At 42.0% G+C, this 22,812-nt stretch overlaps 2 protein-coding genes across 3 annotated transcripts; one reads left to right on the top strand and one right to left on the bottom strand.

Annotated features, from left to right (window-relative positions):
* Window positions 1–385: 385 nt before the first annotated feature.
* Window positions 386–14,945, top strand: bace2 (beta-secretase 2). The gene is made up of 9 exons (XM_061072981.1): window positions 386–935; window positions 5,799–5,887; window positions 6,147–6,363; window positions 8,883–9,014; window positions 9,540–9,674; window positions 10,129–10,230; window positions 10,764–10,913; window positions 11,029–11,197; window positions 12,724–14,945. Exons 1-9 carry the CDS (start codon window positions 639–641, stop codon window positions 12,963–12,965), a joined length of 1,533 nt encoding a protein of 510 aa, XP_060928964.1. The 5' UTR covers window positions 386–638; the 3' UTR covers window positions 12,966–14,945.
* LOC133003299 (transmembrane protease serine 2-like) lies at window positions 14,024–22,439 on the bottom strand. Of its 2 annotated transcripts, none has more exons than XM_061072982.1 (14): window positions 22,205–22,439; window positions 22,049–22,124; window positions 21,689–21,830; window positions 21,212–21,304; window positions 20,992–21,105; window positions 20,088–20,217; window positions 19,872–19,982; window positions 19,740–19,783; window positions 19,141–19,303; window positions 18,890–19,062; window positions 17,511–17,612; window positions 16,716–16,852; window positions 15,953–16,105; window positions 14,024–15,326 (listed from the first exon to the last, which is right to left on the bottom strand). In XM_061072982.1, the coding sequence occupies exons 2-14, from the start codon at window positions 22,094–22,096 to the stop codon at window positions 15,309–15,311; spliced, it is 1,428 nt and encodes a 475-aa protein (XP_060928965.1). In that variant the 5' UTR covers window positions 22,097–22,124; window positions 22,205–22,439; the 3' UTR covers window positions 14,024–15,308. The 2 variants fall into 2 exon arrangements, with proteins under 2 accessions (XP_060928965.1, XP_060928966.1); XM_061072983.1 differs by having other exon boundaries at window positions 22,049–22,120.
* Window positions 22,440–22,812: the final 373 nt, after the last annotated feature.

Below are 22,812 nucleotides of genomic sequence, written 5' to 3'. Positions count from 1 at the left end.
CAGGTTTTTGTGATGTAAAAAAATTAGACCAACATAAATCATGTCAGAACCTTTTCCACCATTAATGTGACCTATAACGTGAACAATTCAATTGAAAAACTGAGTGAAATACTTTAGGGTGAAAAATAAAAAAGTTAGTACTTAGTATAGTATACTATTGAGATTATAATATATTTATAGAATGCCACTTCGGTTATGATATAAATTGTAACAATGTATACATTTATTTTTAGTTATATATAGAATCCAATACAATGACTTGTTGTGCTTTTCTCGATGTTACATGTGACTCATAAATATTGTCGACTCTATTTTTATCCTAACCACTTGACTTTACTCTGAAAGGGGCTGACCGGATGTCGGTGGCGTTGCCGGAGGAGGAGGAGGGGATGGAGGCAGTCAGGAGTTCTCAGTGGATTTCAGAGTTACCCAGTATGGAGCCAGTCTCCCAGTGTTTCATGTTTCTTACACTTTCCTCTACACCGTGAGGAGGAGGAAGAGGAGGTTCTTCGTCCATGGTCACAGCCGCTTCCACGATGGTGAAGCTGAAAACTTGACGGAGGAAACTTTTCTGAACTCGGAGCTGGACTCTTCTGTCCCCGCACTCAACTCAACACAAGAAGAGACACAAACAAACCATGGCTGACCCCACTTCAGCGTCTGTGCGGGCTCTAACTTTCAGCTTCTACCTCGGCGTGTGCACTTGTTATCTGTCCATCCCGCTGAAGATCTACCCGGGGAGGAGCGACGTGTCCCCGGCTGTGGACGGCACCGCTGTCCGGCGGGTGGCGTTGACAGCCGCCGATGGGACCGGCCTGTCTCTGGCCTCTGACCCCACTGGGACGGTCAACTTCCTGGACATGGCTCAGAACCTGCAGGGGGACTCTGGACGAGGCTACTACATCGAGATGTCCATTGGCACCCCCGGCCAGACGGTAATGATACATCCCACTGGCACTGGGTTCTGTTTCTACTGCTAGTTTCAACTCTGATCAGACATTTTAGTTGTTTAATTTCATTGTTCAGAACTAAATGCATCAGTATGTGTTCTGTCCTTTCCTCTTTAGTCAGTGGTCTGTGTGTGTGTCTGTGTGTGTGTGTGTGTGTGTGTGTGTGTGTGTGTGTGTGTGTGTGTGTGTGTGTGTGTGTGTGTGTGTGTGTGTGTGTGTGTGTGTGTGTGTGTGTGAATGAACACCATGTGATCCACTGAAGGAGTGTGAGAGAGAGGACTGGCTGTGTTTGTTTCACCCCCAGGGCCCTAGTTACCTATCTGTATATCATTTTAGATTTATCTACATACAAATGTAGTAGAAAATTAACTAAGCAAGGTTGAAAAAGTATTTTGTATTAGGACAGTAAGTGTTTGAAGCCTTCTCAAGAGACTTGTATGACTTGTATTTACATACTACAAATGTTTGACGACTTGAGCTGTTTTATGGTCGGAACTGTTTATGACGTGAATACAGTGAGACCTTTTGCGACCTAATCACACATCGAAGGAAGGAGTGTATATCTTCTTATCACCTTAGGAAACGCATGTGAATCAGCTGTTGTGTTTAGTTTCCTATCCTTCCCCCCCTATGGAACCTGTCTGGATTGGTTCAGAGAGACAGCCCTCAGTCCTCCTGTATAAGATCTGTGTATCTGACTGTTCTACATCTTCACTCTCAGTTCCTTGGGACTCCCTGTGTTGATCCTTTCTGCAGAAAGCCCCTTATTAAATACACGTAGATAACTTTGTTGTTTCCAGCGTCTTGTATCTCCAGATTTCCATCACACTAACAAATCGTTTTAACATCTCCCCAGCAGCAGAAGAACCACTTGGCTCCGTGGGAAGATCAGCCTGGCTTTTCCTAACCATCAATATTCTTATTGAAATGAAAAATCCCACTGTTTCACTCCCAGGCCATGAGATTCCAGCTGGAGTCTGCACGCCTTTGTGTTCTGTAGGTAGATGGAACGCCGGCTCACATGCACTCTCACATGACGCTGCCTGTGAAGACCACTGTTTCCTCCCAGGCAGCTGACGGGGATTATGAGGCTCCCAGGGAGCAAAGAGCCGACCTGGAATTGTACGAAACAACTCGAGCCCCTGGTGCAGAGGACTCACTCCCTGCTCTTTTCCCCTTCGTTGGAGAGAAACATGCCCGTGCACTAATTTACTGGCATTATTTCATACTGCTCGTTACCGAAGGTGCCTCACGAGTTCATATTAATGATTAAGCAGGACTAAATGGTCCCGGATGAGTTGAAAGGGAGAATGTCCCATCACTATTAAACATTCATGGCGCTGTAGGGTGTTGTAGGTTTAAGGCCGGGCTCTGCCACTGTGTTGGAAGTGGATGTGTTTTGAAATGACGCTTAAACCAAAGGTGAATTGTCCCTTTAGTGTCTCATTGACCTGTTGTTCCCGGGCCTCTCAGCTGAAACACATCAGACTCTTGGGGGGGGGCACTGCTATGCTTTCTCACGCTCTGGGTGCTGTTATCGGTGCTGCCCGACAGTCACTCCCCTGTGTGCACCTCCGAGAGGAAGAGTCTTCCTGCCAGATCCTAGTTCCACTTCACAGCCAGTCCAGGCTGTATCTACTGTATCTGCTGCTCTCAGGCCACACTGCAATCTGGGAAATTCCCCCAGAATATAACTATTCCAACTGATATTTTATTGCGGCCGGACCTTCCTCAGCACTCGGTCATCAGACTTTGGTTCATAATTAGCCATCAGCCGTGAGCAGGCAGATGAATGAAAAGAGATTACAACATTATCATCTGACTCTTTTCCTCAACCTCAGGAGATAAAGTCGTCACAACTCCCCTTCAGTTTATTATAGGACCAGTTCTTCAAATCAGCAGGCATACCTCCTGAACAGTGTTGTGTTTGGCCCAGAGGGTCGGAGATCTCAGGGTTATTATCCCATCTCCTCAATGTCAGTGGATGGGACATGGACCAAACTAAATAGTCAAAGTACATTTCAGAAATTCTCTCTCAAAGATGGCTTCTGTCTTTTTTTAAAGGTAATGCTCAAGTGTAGATATTTCCATTAATATTGGGTTTTTATTCGTTATTTGGTGCATTGAAAACACAAGGAAGCGCCATGATTTACAGCTGAGTCTAAATCACAATGGGTCGGTGTGTGTATTGGTGGGACCTTGACGCTGAGGCTCCATCTCCTGATTGCAACTCCTGGGACTCTGGCTTCCTTTCTGGATAGTGGGAGGAGGTGGAGATGCATGGTCCTAACTTTTATATAGAATAATATTTCCATGTGTTAAAGGGATATGAGATGTAAACAGACCCAAACATGTCGTCAGACGCAACAATCCTTTAACAACTTGGGAGTAGTTATAATGAGGAGCAAATAATTGTACTTTCTAACATTGCTCTTTCTAATATCACAGCTTTAACATCTAGTCCAGGCAAAGTAGCGTTTTCCGACCGACTAATTGTAAAAGAATTTTTTTCATCATAGATCATTTCTATGAGGTGTCCAGAACAACATATTTTCCTTAGAAATCCTAGTTGAGGAAATATGTTTAATTCTCATCAATGTGTGCCAATAAGGCCCGGCAACAATACACCCCAAAAAGACTATTTTTTTCCTTTACTCCAATCAAAATAAAACTTTACACAATGAAAGTAACCATGAAACGTAACATTTTTTGTATTACAAGTTTCTTTTGAAATGCATTTGACAAGCACATGAGCTCCACACTTATTGAATATGTCCTTATTTGCATAGGCAAAAACCATTCATATGTATTACAAATACATACATAAATTAATTCTCAAAGAAACTTGTAATACAAAAAATGTTACGTTTCATGGCTACTTTCATTGTGTAAAGTTTCATTTTGATAGGAGTAAATGAAAAAAATAGTCTTTTTGGGGTGTATTGTTGCCGGGCCTTATTGGCACACATTGATGAGAATTAAACATATTTCCTCAACTAGGATTTCTTAGGACTTTTAGTATGTTGTTCTGGACACCTCATAGAAATAATCTATGCTGAAAAAAATTCTTTTACAATTACTTTCATTTTTGGCTCCAAAATGGGCTACTTTGCCTGGACTAATTGTGTTAATGTTTCAAATGACACTTATCTGTGTTCATCATTACAGTGACATGCTCCTCTCAGCCTTTCATGCCGAGAGAGCTCAGTCCACTTTGGTTCAGATTGGTTCACGCGGTGCCAAAATGTCGTGTAGCTCGATACTATTAAGTCATACTCCCTGTATTCTTCTATCTAAATGATTATGTGATTACAGGGCCGTGGTGTTAAATGAGGCTCTATTCAAATCAGCCACTAATTGCCACATCTGTTGGCGTGTGGCACAGCCAGGCTGAGGTGTCGGTCGGAGAGCCTCACATCTGCTAATTGGTACAAACAGGTAGCAGATGCACGTTGCCGCCGTGGAGCCGCTGCCAATTAGACAGCGAACGCTCAGCTGCCGGCTGCCGCAGCAGCGGGGGGGGGGGGGGGGGGGGGCGATTTGCCGGAGGCTCTGGGGCGCCGAGCTGAAGGAGGAGAGTGTGACTAGAACAGAAAGGCGGTGTGGGGATAAGAATTGCCCCCGCTCCCCCCTCCTCCACCACCACGAGGTTCCGGTGTTTTCCGATCTGCCGCCTGTTTGGCTGCTCCAGGTCTTGTGTGGCTGGACCGGTGCCATGTGCCAGAGGGGTGTGAGATGGCACAGGCACAGCAGATGGGAGCAGGGCCAGTCCAATGAGGAGGAGGTGATAAGCCCTTCTCCTCCAGGCAGGCCAACAGTGGCTTCCCGTACCCGGCTGAACGGATCGATAGCACACGGTTGATGATCACGGAATCGCTTCATTATGACCTCATGCGCACCTAAGCCTGAACGAGTTATGATAATTTTGGTTTCTGAGCAAATAGTGTTTTGTAATGATGAGCTGACATGTTCTGCTTGACAAACAAAGCTTGAGGGAGTGGATTTAAAAACATTTTTGGGAATCAGTTATTTGGTTTCCTTTTACACAGATTACAAAACCCACTTCCTGATGTTCAGGGTTTGTCCAAAACAAAGGCAGCCTCAGAGAAATGACGACAGATGGATTGCTAAACCGAACCCTCTGTTTCGTTTCTGTGCAGCTCTTGTACATTTTCATAAACTTGTGTCTGGTGGGTTTGTGACTTCAGCTTAGTGAGGAACGCCGGCTCGTGAATGTCAGAGTGGCCACGGCTCAGTCGCGGAGGTGACAGGAATCTAACGGCCAATTAGTTCCTACTCGTGGACTCGATGCCTGGAAGACAAAATTATCTCGACTGTTGTTACCCGGTCCCCACTGTGATTGGTGGTACACATATGTCAGTAGCTAGAGGCCAACATGCTTGACTCATAGATCACACATTAGAGAGTAATTATATCAGAGGGGCAGAGTCATTTTTGCTGAACAACCAAACAGTTTGTTCCAGCTTTTAATCCGTTTAAGTTGGTTAATCAGCTTTCAAGCCTCAGTTTTAACTGAAATATTTAGCAATTCTTTAATAAAATGTCTAAAAACAGCTAGACCTATATAACTTACATTATCACATTTGTAATCCACTATAGCTTCTATTTTCCTCCTCCTGTAATTATTAGCACAGCAAAACCTTTCCATTTCCATTTTATGTTATGTTGTTCTTTTTAAGGCTTAATTTGTTTCTCTATATCCCACTGCTGAGTTTTCTTGTCTCCCACACAGAAACTCAGGAGACTCAGGAGCTCTGTAGGTCAGGGCGTGGCTGTCACAGATAAGTGTCACGACTGATAAGCAAACTTCTCCTCCTTGTTTTCCAGCTCAACATCCTGGTGGATACAGGCAGCAGTAACTTTGCCGTGGCTGCGGCTCCACACCCGTTCATTACTCACTACTTCAACACTGCACTGTGAGTGTCTGCGTCTCTTTGTTTGATCACATACACACAAACCTTTGGAAATGTGACACCACTGCTGAGTTCCTCGACATTAGATCTTCCACAGGGAGAAAAACAAATATTCATGAAGGAATAATCATAAAAGGTTTGTGTTTCTTAAGCGGTGAATCTGCACCATCAGAGTTTTCCTCTGCATGAGATTTATTCATGTATCTTTAAAAGATCCCCTTAAGGCCTTTTGCAGCCATTCATACTTCTCCTCTGTGTTTAGCTCCAGCACCTATGAGTCAGTCGGTCGGGCGGTTGCCGTCAGGTACACCCAGGGGAACTGGGAAGGTGAACTGGGCATTGACCGGGTCTCCATCCCCAAAGGGCCAAACGGGACCATGATCATCAACATTGCCGCCATCCTGTCATCTGAGGGCTTCTTCCTTCCAGGGGTCAACTGGCAGGGCATCTTGGGGCTGGCCTATCCTATGCTGGCACGGGTGAGAAAGATCAAATGTTCAATTAGAAGAAAAGGTTTAAGTCCTCTCCTACAAATTTTCTGTTAAAGGCTTCTACACACTAGAGGACAATTGGGCAGATTAAAGGCCCAATTTTCCATTTTTGACAATCGTGGGGGGCGTTCCCCAAATAACTGCCCAAATAATGGGCGGGGTGGGAGGGGTATACAAGTGGGAGGGGTTTACAAAATAATCTTAATGCTACTGATTGAGCTGGAGCCTGCTTGTTCTCTAATAATAAATATAACATAAATAATTTATAAAAATATATCATGTTTTTCGCTGCAAAACAGAACACACCGTCTCTCCTCAAAGTTTGACTTTCCTCTGAAGTCACGTTCAATCACGCGAGTTTTCCACATAAAAAACGGAAGAAGAACAGAAGAAGAGTTTCTCAAGTCTCCTCTAGTGTGCACCAGACTTTAGTAAGAAGCACAAAGCAGACTCAAACTCAGACAAAAACATGAGCTGCATATTAAATACAGAAGAACAACCTGAACAGATGTCTATGGCTGACGGACAACATTTCACAATCCAGTGTTTCCCATTCATTATCTACAGTCTGATCAGCCATGATTGAATTTGTTCCTGCCACAGCTTTCATAGGAACCAATTTTTTTTACACTTCTCATTATAGAATGAGAGACCAACAACTTGATGTGTGCTTTGTGCTTTGCTACTGAATGCATGCACTACGTTCCATAAGGTTTTTACCATCCACACAGACTCAGACCTCTTAGTTTAACCTACAATTGTGACATTCAATGCAGTTCTTTCTATCACACTCTCACTGACTTTAGTTTGCGTTCCTCAGTCCCAGCAGATGGGACCAGTTCAATGAGACAGAAGTGTTAAGCCCATCTCCTCCAGTCAGGCCAACAGTGGCTTCCCATACCCAACTGAACACATGAACTGATGGAATAATACAAATTAAAATACAATATTAATATCTGAACATTATAAACAGTGTCTTTGTGTTAGTGCCCATCAGGGAAAGGAAACAAACTACCATGTGTATACATAACACATGATCACGGAATTTCTTAATAATGACTTTATGCACACGGTTCTCAATGTCTTTAGTCTGCGTTACTCTCCCTGGAATCTGGTCCCCTGTTACACACTGTCATCAATTTTAAAACAACACTTTCCCCATCATTTTGTTCTGTGTATGAAATACTATTTAATATTGTGTTTATGGTGAGCAATTTGAAAAAATATATATTTCATACCAGCAGCATCCTTGTTTATGAAGCAGCTTTGTAGCCCCTGACATGTCACGTTCCCACATTGCTTCTACATGCAGTGCTTCACATTCACATGCTGTCCTGTTCCACCTGTCAGGGGAAAACTGGGCTCGAACCCCCGACCTCCTGGTTAGTGGACAACCCTCTCCACGTCCTGAGCCTCAGCTGTGGCCACGTGTTTAGTTGGTTGCAGTAATTGCATGAAAATTATAATATACTACTAATAAATCAATTTAATAATACAGTCAAGTCTTATCACTTGGGCCTGTTCGCTTTTTTGTTCATTGCTGCAAAGAAGTAGGCGCAGTTTATTACTATCAAAGATTGTTTACACGAAGCATCACGCTTCTAATTGTCTGAAACAGAAAAAGAACATTGCAGGAAAAACAATTTTTTTATCTCACTGAGCAGTGCTGACCCACATTTATTTTACTGCTCTGAATAATTGTCCCAACTAATCTAATCAAAGTCTAGTCACTGACATTTCACATGGCAACAGAAAAGTTTTCAGCTGTCGAGAGTGTGACGCCTTCAAGTCATGATTTATTTTTTATATAACATTTACAGTTTAATTTACTTTTCTAGCTCTAATATCTTGTACTGGTTTATATCCTTGCTTCTTCTACAATAATATCCCATCAGTTAATAAATTTCCATTTTCAGGAGGAATAGACAAACCGTCTTTGTAGGTGTGAAATGCGACGACGCTACAAAACCCAGACTCTTCTTCCCGGCTTTCTTTAACATGATAATTTAGTGCAATTAGAACAAGGATGACGTCAGTGTAAGCTGGTACAATACTCTCTTTCATTCTTCGCTGACTGAGGCAACCTTTGGGATCAAATGCTAGCGATGGAGGGGCAGATACACTCACACTGACAACTTTGTGCGTCTGGTGTCCCCAGTGTTCAGGTTAAAATCGCCTCAGGGCTGTTTGTCATTCAGGACATGATGACACAACACTGAAATGAAAACCTGTGGAAAACCAAAGTGAATTGAACATCCTTTAGTCACTCTGACCCTGCCTGCCCTACATAAGTTCACATAGGCAGCTGTATAGTAATTAATTCACATTGAGCATTTCCATCCTTCATTTTCAAGATATTTTTATTGTAAAATTGGCAAAATAAACTTGTGTTGCCAATCACAAAGTGAGGTGTAAGAAAGATCTCACAAAACAGCTTTAAAAAAGGAAAATGATCAGAGCCCAAAATCGCATTTAATTTTAATTTAATGTTTTCCTCTCTCGATCAGCCCGACTCATCCGTGGAGCCCTTCTTCAACTCTGTGGTGCAGCAGCTGGGCATTCCGGACATCTTCTCCCTCCAGATGTGCGGTGCCGGCCTGTCAGCCACCAGCACCGAGGACCCACCGGGCGGCAGTCTGGTGAGTGGTCGGGGGGGGGACTGCCTCGGGTGGAGCTGGATCGAGTGACTGTATCAAATAAGCTCTGGGTGTACAGTGTGCGCAAAGGCAAAGTGGATTTTTGAGCGAGAATCACTTCACGTGCAGTATAGGTTATGTAAAGCACTTCTCTTCTCAGACGTATAAACGGAAGGATTAGACCGAGCAGATTGATGCATTTAAAAAATATTCGAACTATTCTCCTCCTGTCAGTGTGTTTTGTACATTGGAGTGTGGCTGATTAAGCTAAGATAGCCTCCCGCTGAGAACAGGTCTGTCACTGGGCTACAAATCGCCTCGGTGCCACACCCCCTGCGTCTCCCTCACACTGACCTGCTGATACCGACAGATGGATACAATGGCCACAGGGTGTGTGTGTGTGTTTATATATTCGGCCAAGATGTGGATGTTAACCCTTTGCCAGAGTGAGCTCTTGTTGGATTATTCAATGTGTTGGTCACAGTTCACCCACAGAAGAGTGAAGAATCGTTTCCTTTCTCTCCTCAGATCCTGGGAGGAGCCGAGCCAACTCTGTACCGAGGGTCGGTGTGGTACACCCCCATCATAGAGGAGTGGTACTACCAAGTGGAGGTGTTGAAGCTGGAGGTTGGTGATCAGAATCTGGACCTGGACTGCAGAGAGGTGAATATCAAACGCTTGTGTTTCTTATCTCTCACTCTTAAAAGGTATCCTCCACCATTCATGAAAAACTCTTTTACACCAAATTATATACAGGTTTTTATATACGCAGGTGAACTGTGATTTACTCCTTCCCTGATTCATTTGGCCTGGGAGTGAATTCCAACTCTATCCATTCCCATTGAAGTGAAAGACAGATGTTTGTAGGTTTTTGGACCAGTTGAAAATGGGCTTAAGCTTGATGTAGAAAAGCGACATATTCATATCTGATTTGATAAAGGTTAAAGCAAAGAGATGAAACAGATCAGCAGCACTGCGAAGGGAATGTAATCCAGTCTGTCATTTCGTGAAAGAACTTCCTCTCTCACATCCCTTTTGTGTCTTCAAGGTCTTCCATAGGAGCCTGTTGAGCTGAGCAAACCCTGACTGCACTTCACTCTCTCTCCCTCTCTTTCAGTATAACATGGATAAAGCTATAGTTGACAGCGGGACGACGCTGCTGCGACTTCCTGTCAACGTCTTCAATGCGGTGGTAGAAGCCATCATACACAGCTCTCTGGTACGCCGCCGTCTCTCTCTCTCTCTCTCTCTCCACAGACAATGATGAAACGTGTTGTCAGAGCAAAGAGATGCAGGGGAAGAGAGCGAGCGCTCACTGCTTTCAAGGACATGGTCGCTTTGAGAGGAGGGATCTGTGTGTGTGTGTGTGTGTGTGTGTGTGTGTGTGTGTGTGTGTGTGTGTGTGTGTGTGTGTGTGTGTGTGTGTGTGTGTGTGTGTGTGTGTGTGTGTGTGTGTGTGTGTGTGTGTGTGTGTGTGTGTGTGTGTGTGTGTGTGTGTGCTATTGTTTTCTGTTTTTTCTACTTCACTCATATTTCACCTTTCATAGCTGCACACAAACAATCCTCAAGGTTAATTGGAACTTGGAAGCAACAGTTTTAATTAATGTATCAACATTCTTGCAGTAAAAATAAAATCACTTATGTTCATAAGAAAATATAAGTGACACATGTTTTGGAGCTGTACTGACCTTCTGTTTCTTGTCCTATTCCTTCCTGTCTCCCTCTGTCTCTGTTTGTTAATCTGTGGTTCAGATCCAGGATTTCTCTTCAGGCTTCTGGGATGGCACCAAGCTTGCCTGCTGGTTGAAGGGGGAGACCCCCTGGAGATTCTTCCCCAAGCTGTCCATCTATCTGAGAGCCACAAACACCAGCCAGACATTCCGTATCACCATCCTGCCTCAGGTACCTGGAGGAAACATAAACAGACACCAGTCACCTCTTTCTCCAGAGCTTCACTGTCAGTTTTAGAGAAATAAAAACACTCACCGGTCGTCATTCTTCCATGTTTATTTTCCAGCTTTACATCCAACCCGTCACCGATCTGGACGGCACACTGGACTGCTTCCGTTTCGGAGTGTCCTCTTCAACTAACGGCCTTGTGATCGGCGCCACTGTGATGGAAGGCTTCTTCGTGGTGTTCGACCGAGCTCAGCGGAGAGTGGGCTTTGCTCTCAGCAACTGTGCAGGTACGGGTTCATATATGACCATGACAGAGACTCCAACTATGTAACTTGTATGTCATATTGATAGTTTAAACAGTCATTTTACTTAAACATAGTTATGATATAATAATAATATCTTTAAAAAATAGCACTTCTCAAAACAAAGTTTAAAAGTGCTTCACAAATATAAAACACATAAAAACCATAAAATAATAAATAGTAATAAAAATGGTCAACAGTCAAAACACTAAACATGACAGAAATGTAAGCCTTTCCATAAAAATGATAAAAACTAGTTAAAATCTGAGAATGATAAAGTACATTTTAAGCTTTGATTCAAAAGAAGTTACTGACTAAACTGCATTTCCTCATGTGTTATGTGTTATATTTACCCGAATTTCTGAAAACACTTTTTTTTTCTCAACATAATCAATGAATTATTCTCTGTGAAATCACCAATTGAAACAATAATTGTCTTAATTTTATGAAAAGTGGAACAAAATCCTGTATCCGCCTATTGATCGGAATCAAAACCTAATGGGTTCTTCCCTGACCCAGACTGCATCATTCCGCGAAGTCGAGTTTTAATCCGTCCAGTGGTTTTTGCATAACCTCGGCAGACGTAATAATCAAGTAGCAGGAATTAGACGATTACAAGTGGTTGAAATTCTTCCTCCTGTTCACAAGCTGCTGTTTAAGACACAGAAACCCTCACATTTTTGTTTATATGAACCATTGGTCTCTTCAATGTTTTATCTGTCATTTGCTGATTCTATGTGAAAATGTCGCTTTTAAGACTTTTTAGCACAAAGTCCATAAAGCGCTCGACATGAATAAAAAGTCATTGATAAAGTTAACAGTGTAAAGTGCTGTTAAACAATAACTAGAGTCTGATGGTTGAATACTGAATCACCATAATTTACACAGCGGTACTTAAGTTCTGTGTTAATACGAGCAGAGGCACGGCTCCTGGCCCCCCCCTTTAAGTACAAAGATCCCTTTTGTTCAGTATTAAGCAGAATGGACTTGGAGCAGATGTAGGCTGAAGGTTGAGGACGCGGCTGTGGTTGCCAGCTGTAATGAGCCGAACTGACTGGTAGGATCAAGACAGAGAAAACTCTCAACTAGCTGCCCTTTAATAAAACGAATAACCTCAAATTACGTAAACGATGGCGTTCACCAGCTCCCAGTCTGAGACGAGGGTTGTTTCAGGAAACTAATACCAGGAAATCGTTATCCTAGCCTGTTAGGCTTATTACAGTTTTATAACGTCATCTGTGCTACTGTCTTTCTATTTGCTCTTGGATACGTTTATTGATATATTTCTTATCACTTTTGTAATAAAATTTACATATGAACATGTTTAAAATGAATTTATTTCAGCTTTTTATTGGGGATGAATAATTATTTTTACTTTTGTTAAGGTCATTTAGGCTTGTTTTGTCGTCTTTATTTCCTGCAGTGATAATAACTTGATTTGTGATGCGAGTTTCCAAACACTCTTCACCTCCTGTGTGACTCAGCCTGTCTGTCCCTGTACGTCTCTGCAGTGAGCGGCGGCGAGGCGCTGTCGGAGATCGCCGGGCCTTTCTCAGCAGCCGACGTGGCGGCCAACTGCTCCAGCGGCGCGCTGAAGGAACCCCTCCTGTGGGTCATCTCCTACGCCCTGATGGCGGTATGCGCCCTGGTCCTCATCATCCTGCTGCTGCTGCTCGTGCTTCCCTGTCGCTGCAGGGACCGCTCCGGGGAGATCACGGACGAGTCGTCTCTGGTCCGCCACCGCATCAAGTGACTGAGAGGAAGCAGACGGGTGAGCAGGATGAACGGGCAGGGAGCCGGTGAGCAGAGCATGTCCGCGGCGGCGGCGGCGGAGAAGGGGGTGCGGCTCGGCCTGCGTGGACCGGTGACGCTCGGCTCTGAACACCTGACCGACTCTGGACTGCACTCATCAGCTTGGCCCATAGAGGTAGACACAGACAGATCGACTGCCTCTTAAAGGGAAATCTCCCCCTAAAAACACTTGTTGATGTCATCATGGTTACAGTTTCCTGTTCTTTCTTATTCTCACTTCATGTCATACGTGGAGACTGTGACATGCAGCAAAGAAGAGGAACAGATTCAAAATTCAGTGTGCCATGAAGCTACAGGACAGTTAATAATCATGGTGTGATTTGCTCTTTCACAAGACTTTTGCTTTCTCCAGCTACACTCACTGAAACTGGAGCGTAGTTCAAGACACTCAAACCAAATTCAGGCTTGGTCTTAGATGGAAGATAATCTGGGAGATGAAGGACACGACTAACACAAACAGAGAGGGGAACAAAACCATGAAACACTTTATAGCTGTTTTCAGACATGAGCTCCGGAGAGCCCTCGCTCAATTGGGTCCTGCCCCTTCACAAATGAAAACCAAATCAGGAACTTCTCCGCTCTGACATTTTGACAACATCCTCTCTGCAGCGCTCAGGTGAGGGGGGGGTGCAGCCGGCATAGGCAGGATGTAGCGCGTTCATTCTGCTGCCCAGATGTTATGTTGTTCAACACCGGAGTCGACCCTTATCACCTAAAGCTCTGAACATCTTCATCGGCGTTTTTTTTTGGTGTTTTTTTTCCATCCGTTGCATGTTAGAAACGTCATCTACACGCCCACTCGCTTGCTGTGAATCCCGCGGAGGATCTGCTGCTGCGTTCTCAAATCAAGTCATTCGGTATCCTCCTCCCTATTTCTTACTCAGGGGCTGACAGGAGAAAGTCCGAAAAAATGTCAGGAGCCTCTCTGTCGGATTTGCGTTATCACATACAGTTCAGTGCATGTCTGAAAGCAGCTGATGACATGTAGCAGCATAAGAATATGTAAGGACAGAGTTTATTCCTCATAATAATGACAGGACTGTGGGTGGGCAGCACACGGTCAAAAATCACTGGTGCCTTCGTGAATAAGTGAAATGTTACTTGTGTCATTTCCAGGCCAAACTGTGCAGCATTATTCATTTCAAAGCACCGACGACCCTTTAAATGTGTCTCTAGACCGACCCATGTTTCCTTTGGTTTGTTTAAAGATCTAATGGCTCTGATTCGTTTCTTGTACCTTTGTGTATATTGGAGAACACCCGAGTCGAAGTAAAGTCTTTGTCTACTGACGTTATGGGGAAAAGCTACTCAATCAGTCACTGTTGATATGAATAAAACTACACAGGTGCGTGAACTGTTTGAGACTTGTTCTGCTGAATTGCACTTTGTCTCTCTTAAGTTAATCAGAAGTGTAATATAAAGTTAAAGATCAATATTTCCGGATCTGTTATGCAATTTGTTGTATTCATGTAATTGTACTAATTCTGCCGACATGCAAGTTTATATTTAAATTACTTTGAATGTGATTGTACTATTATAAATATTATTCTAATAAGTCTTTACTTTGTAGACACTAGATGTTTATACTTCACATTTTATACAAATCAAACAACACGAGAAGCCAAAAGATTTTTGTAACTAGAGACACCTTGTTGATCCTGTGGACGACAGTGAGCTGATACGCAACAAAAAGTTATTAAATATCATTTTATCGTTGACACTAGAGACACTTTTGTATGTAGAAGTGAGTGAAACATGGTGAGACCAAACTGTGTCGACCAAAAGTTCAAACGGCTCAAATTGAAGGTACACTTGAATGTTGAATTATTTATGAGTGGTGTTTTTTTGTTTTTTTTGCTTCTGTGCCAAAATTGTTCTTGTGCTGTAGATAATAATTAAAGAAAACCTGACCAAATCAAAACATGTTTGTCTTGTTACAAGTTTCTCAGGATCAAACCATCTAAGGAGATCATCAGTGGGAAGGAGCTGGACGTTGGTTTGTGAGTGACATCTTGTGTTAAGGCACGGTATCTCCATTTACTGGCTCAAACTGCAACATTCATGACAATCACATTTAAAAAAGACTGAAAGACAACATATATATTTCACATAAATATACAAACATGGAGAGTATTACAATAATTGATCTAGAGCTAAGTGCATCAACACTTTGTAGACGCAGCAGAAAAATAAAGAAGGAAATAAGTTATGTTTGTGATAAATGGGCCTGATATAGAAAAATGTGTCTGCACACCAACATCTCCGCTCATCTCTGGTGCTGTCATCAGTTGTCTTGATGCTTCTATAAACAGAAAGACAAACATTTTTTCTTCTTTGAATTTGTGACTGAACATTATCCTACACACGTTTTTGTAAATGAAAAATATTATAATAAAATACTGTTATCAAAGCTTAGTCATCATGCAAACAACTGCCACATTTAAAAACTTTCTTAATGATTATACTGTGAAATCTTTAATATACTTTTGTTGTTAAACGTTTTTTTTTAAAGTTTTCACGTGATTTATGGTCAATTCCCTCTGCCATTAAAGCAAAGGAGGCCAAAAACCCAATTAAACATAATGTCAAAACATGGATTACTCCTTTAACATCTGAATAAATAAGATTAAACCTTGTGTCGTCACCCTGCTGTGAATCAAACACGCTGTACATATTACTTCATCCAGCCTCAGTCAAGCTGGACGACTCAGCACCAGATGGAGAAACTGTCTCACTGTGGCTGCTCCTCCCGGCAGATTAAATCCACTGCTACCAATTATTTGTACATATACATCCATAAGAACATTAGTCTACACAGCACAGGCCTGAGCAGCCTAATCTGTGTGTAGCTTTAATGTCTGTGACCTGCAGCATTGTCCCAGGATTTATCCCCCTTCAGAAATAAAAATGTCTCTTGTGAGTTTCTACCTTCATCTGACGATGGATCCAGTCCAGAAAATAGGTGACGTTGCCGTAAACCCCTGGTTTGTTCATCTCGGTGCAGTGCTCCCCCCAAATGTTGTCCCCTAGGAGCCACCATAGCCCGTCTCTCAGGGCCACCAGAGGACCGCCACTGTCACTCTGAAAACCAGTTCAGCCCAATATTTTTTTGTAAGGAATCCACTCTTTAAAGTTACACACAACACTCATCAACATTCACACATTCAATAACAAGGATTTTACGTTTACGTCAGGGTTACATGAGGTGGAATTGAAACATTAAAGGGTCAGTGTGTAGAATTTAGTGACATCTAGTGGTGAAGTTGCATGTTGCGGCTGAATACCCGTCACAAACATTAAAGAGAGCCTGTGGTAGCTGTTAGTTTTCATAAAAACTCAAAAGGTGTTAAGTTTCTCCAGTTTGAGCTACTGAAAAAAAACATGGCAGCCTCCGTAGAGAAGACCCGCTCCTGATGTAAATATAAAGTATTTAAATATAAAGGTTAAACAACAAAAGACAGTTGCTGAAGAGAGACTAACGGACAGAGTTGATGAAGACTTAGAGAAACGATGGCCTGAATGTGATCCAGAACCCAAAACAGTTGCTTGTTTGTTCTTTTTGACCATATAAATGTATGTTATGTTTTATATTAATCCAGATGTTACGATATAGACTCTCTCAGCTCATCTTTAACTTCAAGCATCCCTGCAAACAGCGATAAGGACGTAAATCATCGAGCGTTTGTCTTACATGGCAGATGTCCACTCCTCCGTCCGTCTCTCTGGCACACAACATGTCCGCTGATAATCTGCCATTATAGGCGCTGGAGCTGTTGCACTCTGCAGTTTCTATGAGGGAGACCTGAGCCTCCATCAGCTGTGGAGAGTCTGTCAGAGTCGGACAACAGACGTCAAATGTCACATGTTTATGTCAAATAACAAGACATTTTAATTGTTCTTTGTTCTTGGCAACTATCCGAAGAGATATAAAACAAAACGCAGTTAGCTGATCCTTCTAGACTTGTGCCTTCTACAAGCAAAACATTCTATTGCGCTACCGTGGAAAATAACTCCTAAACCAAGTATTGGGCAATGGCTTAAGGAAATGTCTCAGTGTTTACCTACGGAAAAGAAAAATCACACACACACACACACTTCAAGATAAACAAGACATGTTTCAATATATTTTGGGCCAAGTTATTAATTATTTTAGGAATAGGGATTTATCTCATATGTTAGACAAATCTGGGGAATTATAATTATAACTTCTGCAATGGAATTATGTTGAATCTCTGGTGTATATGAAATAAGTGGTGCAAATTGTAAAGTTTGTTGTAAAGAGCCCTGTGTGTGTGTGTGTGTGTGTGTTTGTGTGCGTAGGTTTTTTTTGGTGTCGTTTTTGTCCATTTTCATGAGTGTGTGGTTTAAATTATTATTTTCAATAGATCCAATAAATGCATAATAACAAGATGATAGACTTTGCTGTCATCTAGTGGCAGTACTGAAAACACACCAGCAGGGAGCACTGATGTCGGAGCTGTCTCACCTCCAGCTGCTGTGCGACCGAACCGTGTTGTCCATGCGTCCTGAGGAGCAGAGACGTTCACACCAACATTTGGGAGACAAACAGGACTGATGTTACTGGAACCTACCAATGACAAAATAAGATGACTGAGGTTATAAATCTGCAAAAAGGAGAAATGAATCTTTATCAAAATGTGTCTCTGTGTCTTTACATTGTCAGTTGCCACTAATTATTACACATTATTATTGTTCACACCATTTATATCAACAACACGAACTGCGACCGACATCCACGATCATACAGTTAAATCAACTCCTCTAATGAATGTTGGATTTATAAATAATGATATACTTCATTCATCTATCACCTTTCAAAACACGTTAAAAATGGGGAAATGAAGACAAAAAATAGAAAACAATTTCAAAAAAGTTTTTTTAATGGTTATTGTTTTTATGGTTATGTTTCCCTGAGTCACATTCACTTTCCCATCTTGCTCTGTTACACATCCTCTAATGTGCTGTAATGACAATAACGTCTCCTTTTTGTCAGATGTGTTTTGTTTAAAACATTATATATTTCATGAAAATGTTTTGAATTATACTTTTCTTCAGTTTTACCTTATTATAATGTGTACTTCACATGATTGTTGACCTTTTTCGTACTGTCGCTGAAATACTCAGAAGTAACTAATACTTGTACTTCACTTAGATATATATATTTTATGGTATTTTCTATTTCGGAGGGAAAGTTTATACGTAGTTAAACAGGGTTTTCTCCTTTTTGCTGTTTTTAGCAGAATCAAAACATTTGGTGAATCTACTTCCCAAGAATCAGAGAGGAACTGAAAATATAAATTTTTCTAAAACGTAAAATTTGAAAACCACCTAATAAGCATTATTTATAAATTTTAAATTTATTTTGTATCTTTACTTTCTTTTATTGATGTTGTTTCTATCATGTATTTCTTTAGTCTGCATTAGTCCCTAAATCTGAATGTTTAAACATCCTTTGCTTTCAATTGCATTTACAATTAAATAAAATTTAATAAAATTTAATAAAATTAATTTAATTTAATTTTATAACTAATGTACAATAATATGTACCATAGTATTGTTAAAAGCTAGGGTGGAATTCATGTGCATTGTGTGCAATTGATAGCGTGGACCGTAATGAGCAATTAGCAACTGGATTTACTGTAACGCCGCTCTCTTGTATCAGTTTGGGATACAGTGGTCGTACCTTATAAACTAATTTGACATCAATCAATAAATACAGACACTATTCAAAATGTCTATTCAAGAACAACCCTTGTTATTTAGATTTTGGTCTCCAACAGATTCTGGTGTAATTTCTGTAAACTTGAAAACTGTTTTGGGTTTGTTCATTTGATTGTGAATCACCTGAGATGTCCAGAGGTTTGCTGAGCCTCATCAGAGCCACGTCATTCCTGCGAGGGAGGAGGCTGAAGCCCTCATGAGCGATGATGCGACTCACAGAGCGAGCAGGGTTAAACAGAGAGTCTAATGGAGCCACTACTCCAGCGTACACAGTCCAGTCTGCAGGACTGGAGCTCCTGAGTGTCAGAGAATCAGCAGAGACAAGATTCAGGCTGGATCAGACCACAACCACTGCTGTGAATGTGCTGATATACCTGGCCACACAGTGTGCTGCTGTCACTATCCAGTAGGGGGAGATGATGGCTCCTCCACAGCGGTGGGAGCCGGTGCCCTGCAGGCTGACTTGCCAGGGCCAGGACCCGAGGGTGGGCTGCTGGCCCCCAGGGGCCCCACTGGAGTTCATCCTGCTCCCACAGTCTGAGGACGAGACACAGGTCAGAACTCGGTACAAGCACAGAGGAAATAGGAGGACAGTGAACATACTGTACAGTTTTGTCATGTTAGCAAGGCCTTTTCTTTTTAAACTACATTTTTTTAAATAACTTTTTTAAAACTTAAAATCATTGCACAATTTCACATGTCTTGACAAATATAATTATATTGAGGCCGACAATAGGAAAAACAGGAAACAACTGAAGGACACATGAAGGCGTTCCTAAAGGGCGAGGGAAGTATCACAGGGGGAAAAAAAACAATATATCAATAATAAGAATAACCTTCAGCAGTAGAAGTTATTAACACAAATGCAAACAAATGCCATTGTCAATAATTGTAGAATATATATGTAGGAAAATAAAAAGATGGAAAAATTTAGGAAAAAATTGTGTAAATAAATTCAAGGGTAAGAACATACCAGTGCAACGCAAGGTTACTACACTGTTGTTGGGACAGGAGTCGCTGCAGATGGCAAAGAAAAAAGAGAAATTAGTTTAGTCTTAATCTAATATTCGTCTTTTGATATTGATTTATCATCCGGTTTATATACCTGTGCTCAAGCTGTTGGAGTATGAACACCTCTGGGCGGAAATCAGGTTTCACTTTTAACAATCCATCATCAGAATCAGTCTTCTGTTGTCCGGATTTCAAATATGTGCCCCTGTGAATACACGTCACGGTTAATCACAACTTTAATTAAACACACAAGTCCCTCACAGAGCAGGTTTAGTGAGGACATCCAGTGAAACCCCCCCGAGCGTCTCACCTGCTGTATCCGATGGTCCGACAGCTGGCTCTGCCCTGCAGGTCGCTCCAGCCGTGAGAACACACGGACCTCCAGGTTTTAGTCGGTGGCGAATAGATCTGCAGGAGGAAGCTGGAGCCGTGCAGCCTCACTGAGAACACAAACACTGACTTCACATCGTGTGACAGGAGGACAGTCGATGAAGAGGCAGGAGACACAAATGATGACTTTTGATTTATGTTATGTGGAACTAAACACTATCGAGAGCAGCAGTGTGTTTAATGATGTCAAAGAAAAACAGGAAAAAACTATAATTTCCTGTAAAAACTTAAAGTAAAAACATTCTTTTGGCTGTAAGAGATGTGTAAACATGAAGGCGAGTGAACAGATCCCAGGATTTTCGGATGTTTTTGTATCCTGCATTTTGGCTCTTGATCCAACAATCAATCAATCAATCAATCCTGCTTTATTTGTATAACACCTTTCAAAGAAGTTAGTTCAGTTCAAAGTGTTTCAGAAATGACAGATGAGCCAGAAATAAGACAAAACAAATAAAAATCCTGATAATGGAATACTGTAAAATAGATTTTAAAAGCTATGATGTAATAATGATGATGAACTTTATTTATACAGCACTTTTCTGAACAATGTTACAAAGTGCTTGACGATTAAAACAATGGACCACAAACAGAGAAAATACAACTATAATATAAAGAGGTTAGACATAAAACGAGCGATTTAAAAGAAGCTGGAGAATTTGTTTGTCAATGGGGAGAGAATTCAATAACTTAGAGGCTCTAGTAACAAAGGCTCTGCCGCCCTTGGTTACAAGGGGAGACCTGGGAGGCCGAAGGGTAAGAGCACTGGAAAAGTGTCTCAACTGTAACATTATAACAATAAACACAATGTAGGTGAGTCTGTTTACCACAGTTGGCTTCGTCCTGACCAGCGGGACAGTCCCTCACTCCGTCACACCACTGATCCTCCCACACACAGCTCCCATCACCACACTGTAACCCGTGCACACACGCCGAGGAAACTGGGAGGGACAGAGGGAGAACGTGAGTGTGACTGTACAAAGTGTGTGTGTGTGTGTGTGTGTGTGTTGCAGTACATTGAAGAGCAGGGTTAAATCCTGTACTCACAGTAATATGCCAGCAAGACTCCAGTGACCAGCAGGAGGAGCAGCAGAGAGATGACCGCAGCCACAGTGAACTTCACACACCTCTGTTTCCCAGCTGAGAACACACAACACACACTGGGACTGGAAACACATCTACTACCCTGTTTACCTTATTTGTTAAATGTATATAATATAGAACTGAAATGTCTACTTTGTTTTACCATCAACACTGTCTATCTGATTAATAATTTGTTAAAATTATCTGTTTTTTATATGGCTCACGTAGAAAAAGTATTATAGTTGTGAGTTTTATTGAAATGTTTAAAAAACGACTGAATTGTCACTTCACTGTAAATTAAATAATAAAAACATATATCTGGAAAAGCTATGCTATGTACATGGTTATAATTAATCAACTGTGCAAAACCTCTCTGTTGTTTTATTATTAAAACCACATCAACACTGTTTCTACTGTGTAATGAAAAAGAGACTGCAGTACTTTTGTGGTTGGGAGCGGAGTGGCTGATCTCAGGCGGAGGGGCCAGATGATGAACATACTGGGGTTTCACATCTGATCTGCTGGGTGGAGGAAGTTCCCACTCTACATCCCCATGGGTGAAACACGGAGCGGAGTCTCGATACTGTAAGTGGGAATGATTATGACAATAAAGCTTTTCAATTGCTGGCTGCTTCTAAACACTCTGAATAAAGTCATTTCAAGTTATTCTGGATAACAGCACTGGAAAAAAAAATACTTCAATGATTTCACATGACAAACAAGGAACATTTTGATCACTCATATCTAAAAATAATAGATTTACTCTACTTGCATGTTGCTATTTCAAAAAGTCGTACGTACCGGATTGGTCGTCATTTTCTGTTGAACCAACAATATCCTTTCATTCATTGATGGATGGAGAAGAGTAACCGTCTTCCTGGGATCATTCAAAAATCAATCTTGCATGACAATAATCAGATCAGTCTCAGAGTGATTGAAACTAGAAGATAAACTCACAGCTTCACTCTGTGGACAGTTTCAAATAGAATCTCTATGAACTCCTGCGTCCTGCTCCGTGCTCGCTCTCACAACACTGTGGTTACGTAAAGAGCGTGCACGTTTGTGTTTAGGTGCTCACGCCCGTCACTTCATCATCTGCATGGGTCTACCCCCCCCCCTCTCCTGACCACACAACAAGAACAATGAGGACTGGAGTCTAAACACCTCACAGGTGCTAGCCTCTTCACTCTGAGCACTTATCATTATGAGTGTGCAGTGGAAAAGCACTCCAGCACACGGTGGATACACAGGCAAACCCATTCAGCTTCAGTACTTGAGTTAATGGATGACAGAAGATGAAGAGGGCCAGGGGTGGACTGGCCATCTGGCATACCGGGCATAATCCCGGTGGGCCGTTGACCCAATGTGGGCCGGTCTGGTCCGCTATGTTGTTTTTTTGTTTTTTTTCTCTTCTTCCTCTCTAAATTCCCTCCAATTGGGCCGGCCAATTGGCTACAGAGGGCTAGCAGTGTGTTGCCAGCATCGACACATATTATTGGTCTATTGTTTGTCATTGTCAATCAATCATGGGCTGACAGGCTCAGAGAGCCCTGACAGTGCTGTCA

The sequence above is a fragment of the Limanda limanda genome, chromosome 6 (assembly GCF_963576545.1).
Source record: "Limanda limanda chromosome 6, fLimLim1.1, whole genome shotgun sequence".
NCBI classification, from domain to species: domain Eukaryota; kingdom Metazoa; phylum Chordata; class Actinopteri; order Pleuronectiformes; family Pleuronectidae; genus Limanda; species Limanda limanda.
The sequence above is the reverse complement of the archived record's forward strand: the minus strand, read 5'-3'. Positions and strand labels throughout refer to the sequence as shown.

Excerpts from the sequence above, each read along its gene's own strand:
- bace2 (XM_061072981.1), top strand. The coding sequence starts at position 639 with ATGGCTGACCCCACTTCAGCGTCTGTGCGGGCTCTAACTTTCAGCTTC. Across the intron at positions 9,675-10,128 it reads TGGACCTGGACTGCAGAGAG|TATAACATGGATAAAGCTAT; the intron begins GTGAATATCAAA and ends CCTCTCTTTCAG. Across the intron at positions 11,198-12,723 it reads TGCTCTCAGCAACTGTGCAG|TGAGCGGCGGCGAGGCGCTG; the intron begins GTACGGGTTCAT and ends ACGTCTCTGCAG.
- LOC133003299 (XM_061072982.1), bottom strand. The coding sequence starts at position 22,096 with ATGAATGAAAGGATATTGTTGGTTCAACAGAAAATGACGACCAATCCG. Across the intron at positions 19,063-19,140 it reads GCAGCACACTGTGTGGCCAG|GAGCTCCAGTCCTGCAGACT; the intron begins GTATATCAGCAC and ends TCTGACACTCAG. Across the intron at positions 16,106-16,715 it reads GAGGAGTGGACATCTGCCAT|AGTGACAGTGGCGGTCCTCT; the intron begins GTAAGACAAACG and ends ACTGGTTTTCAG.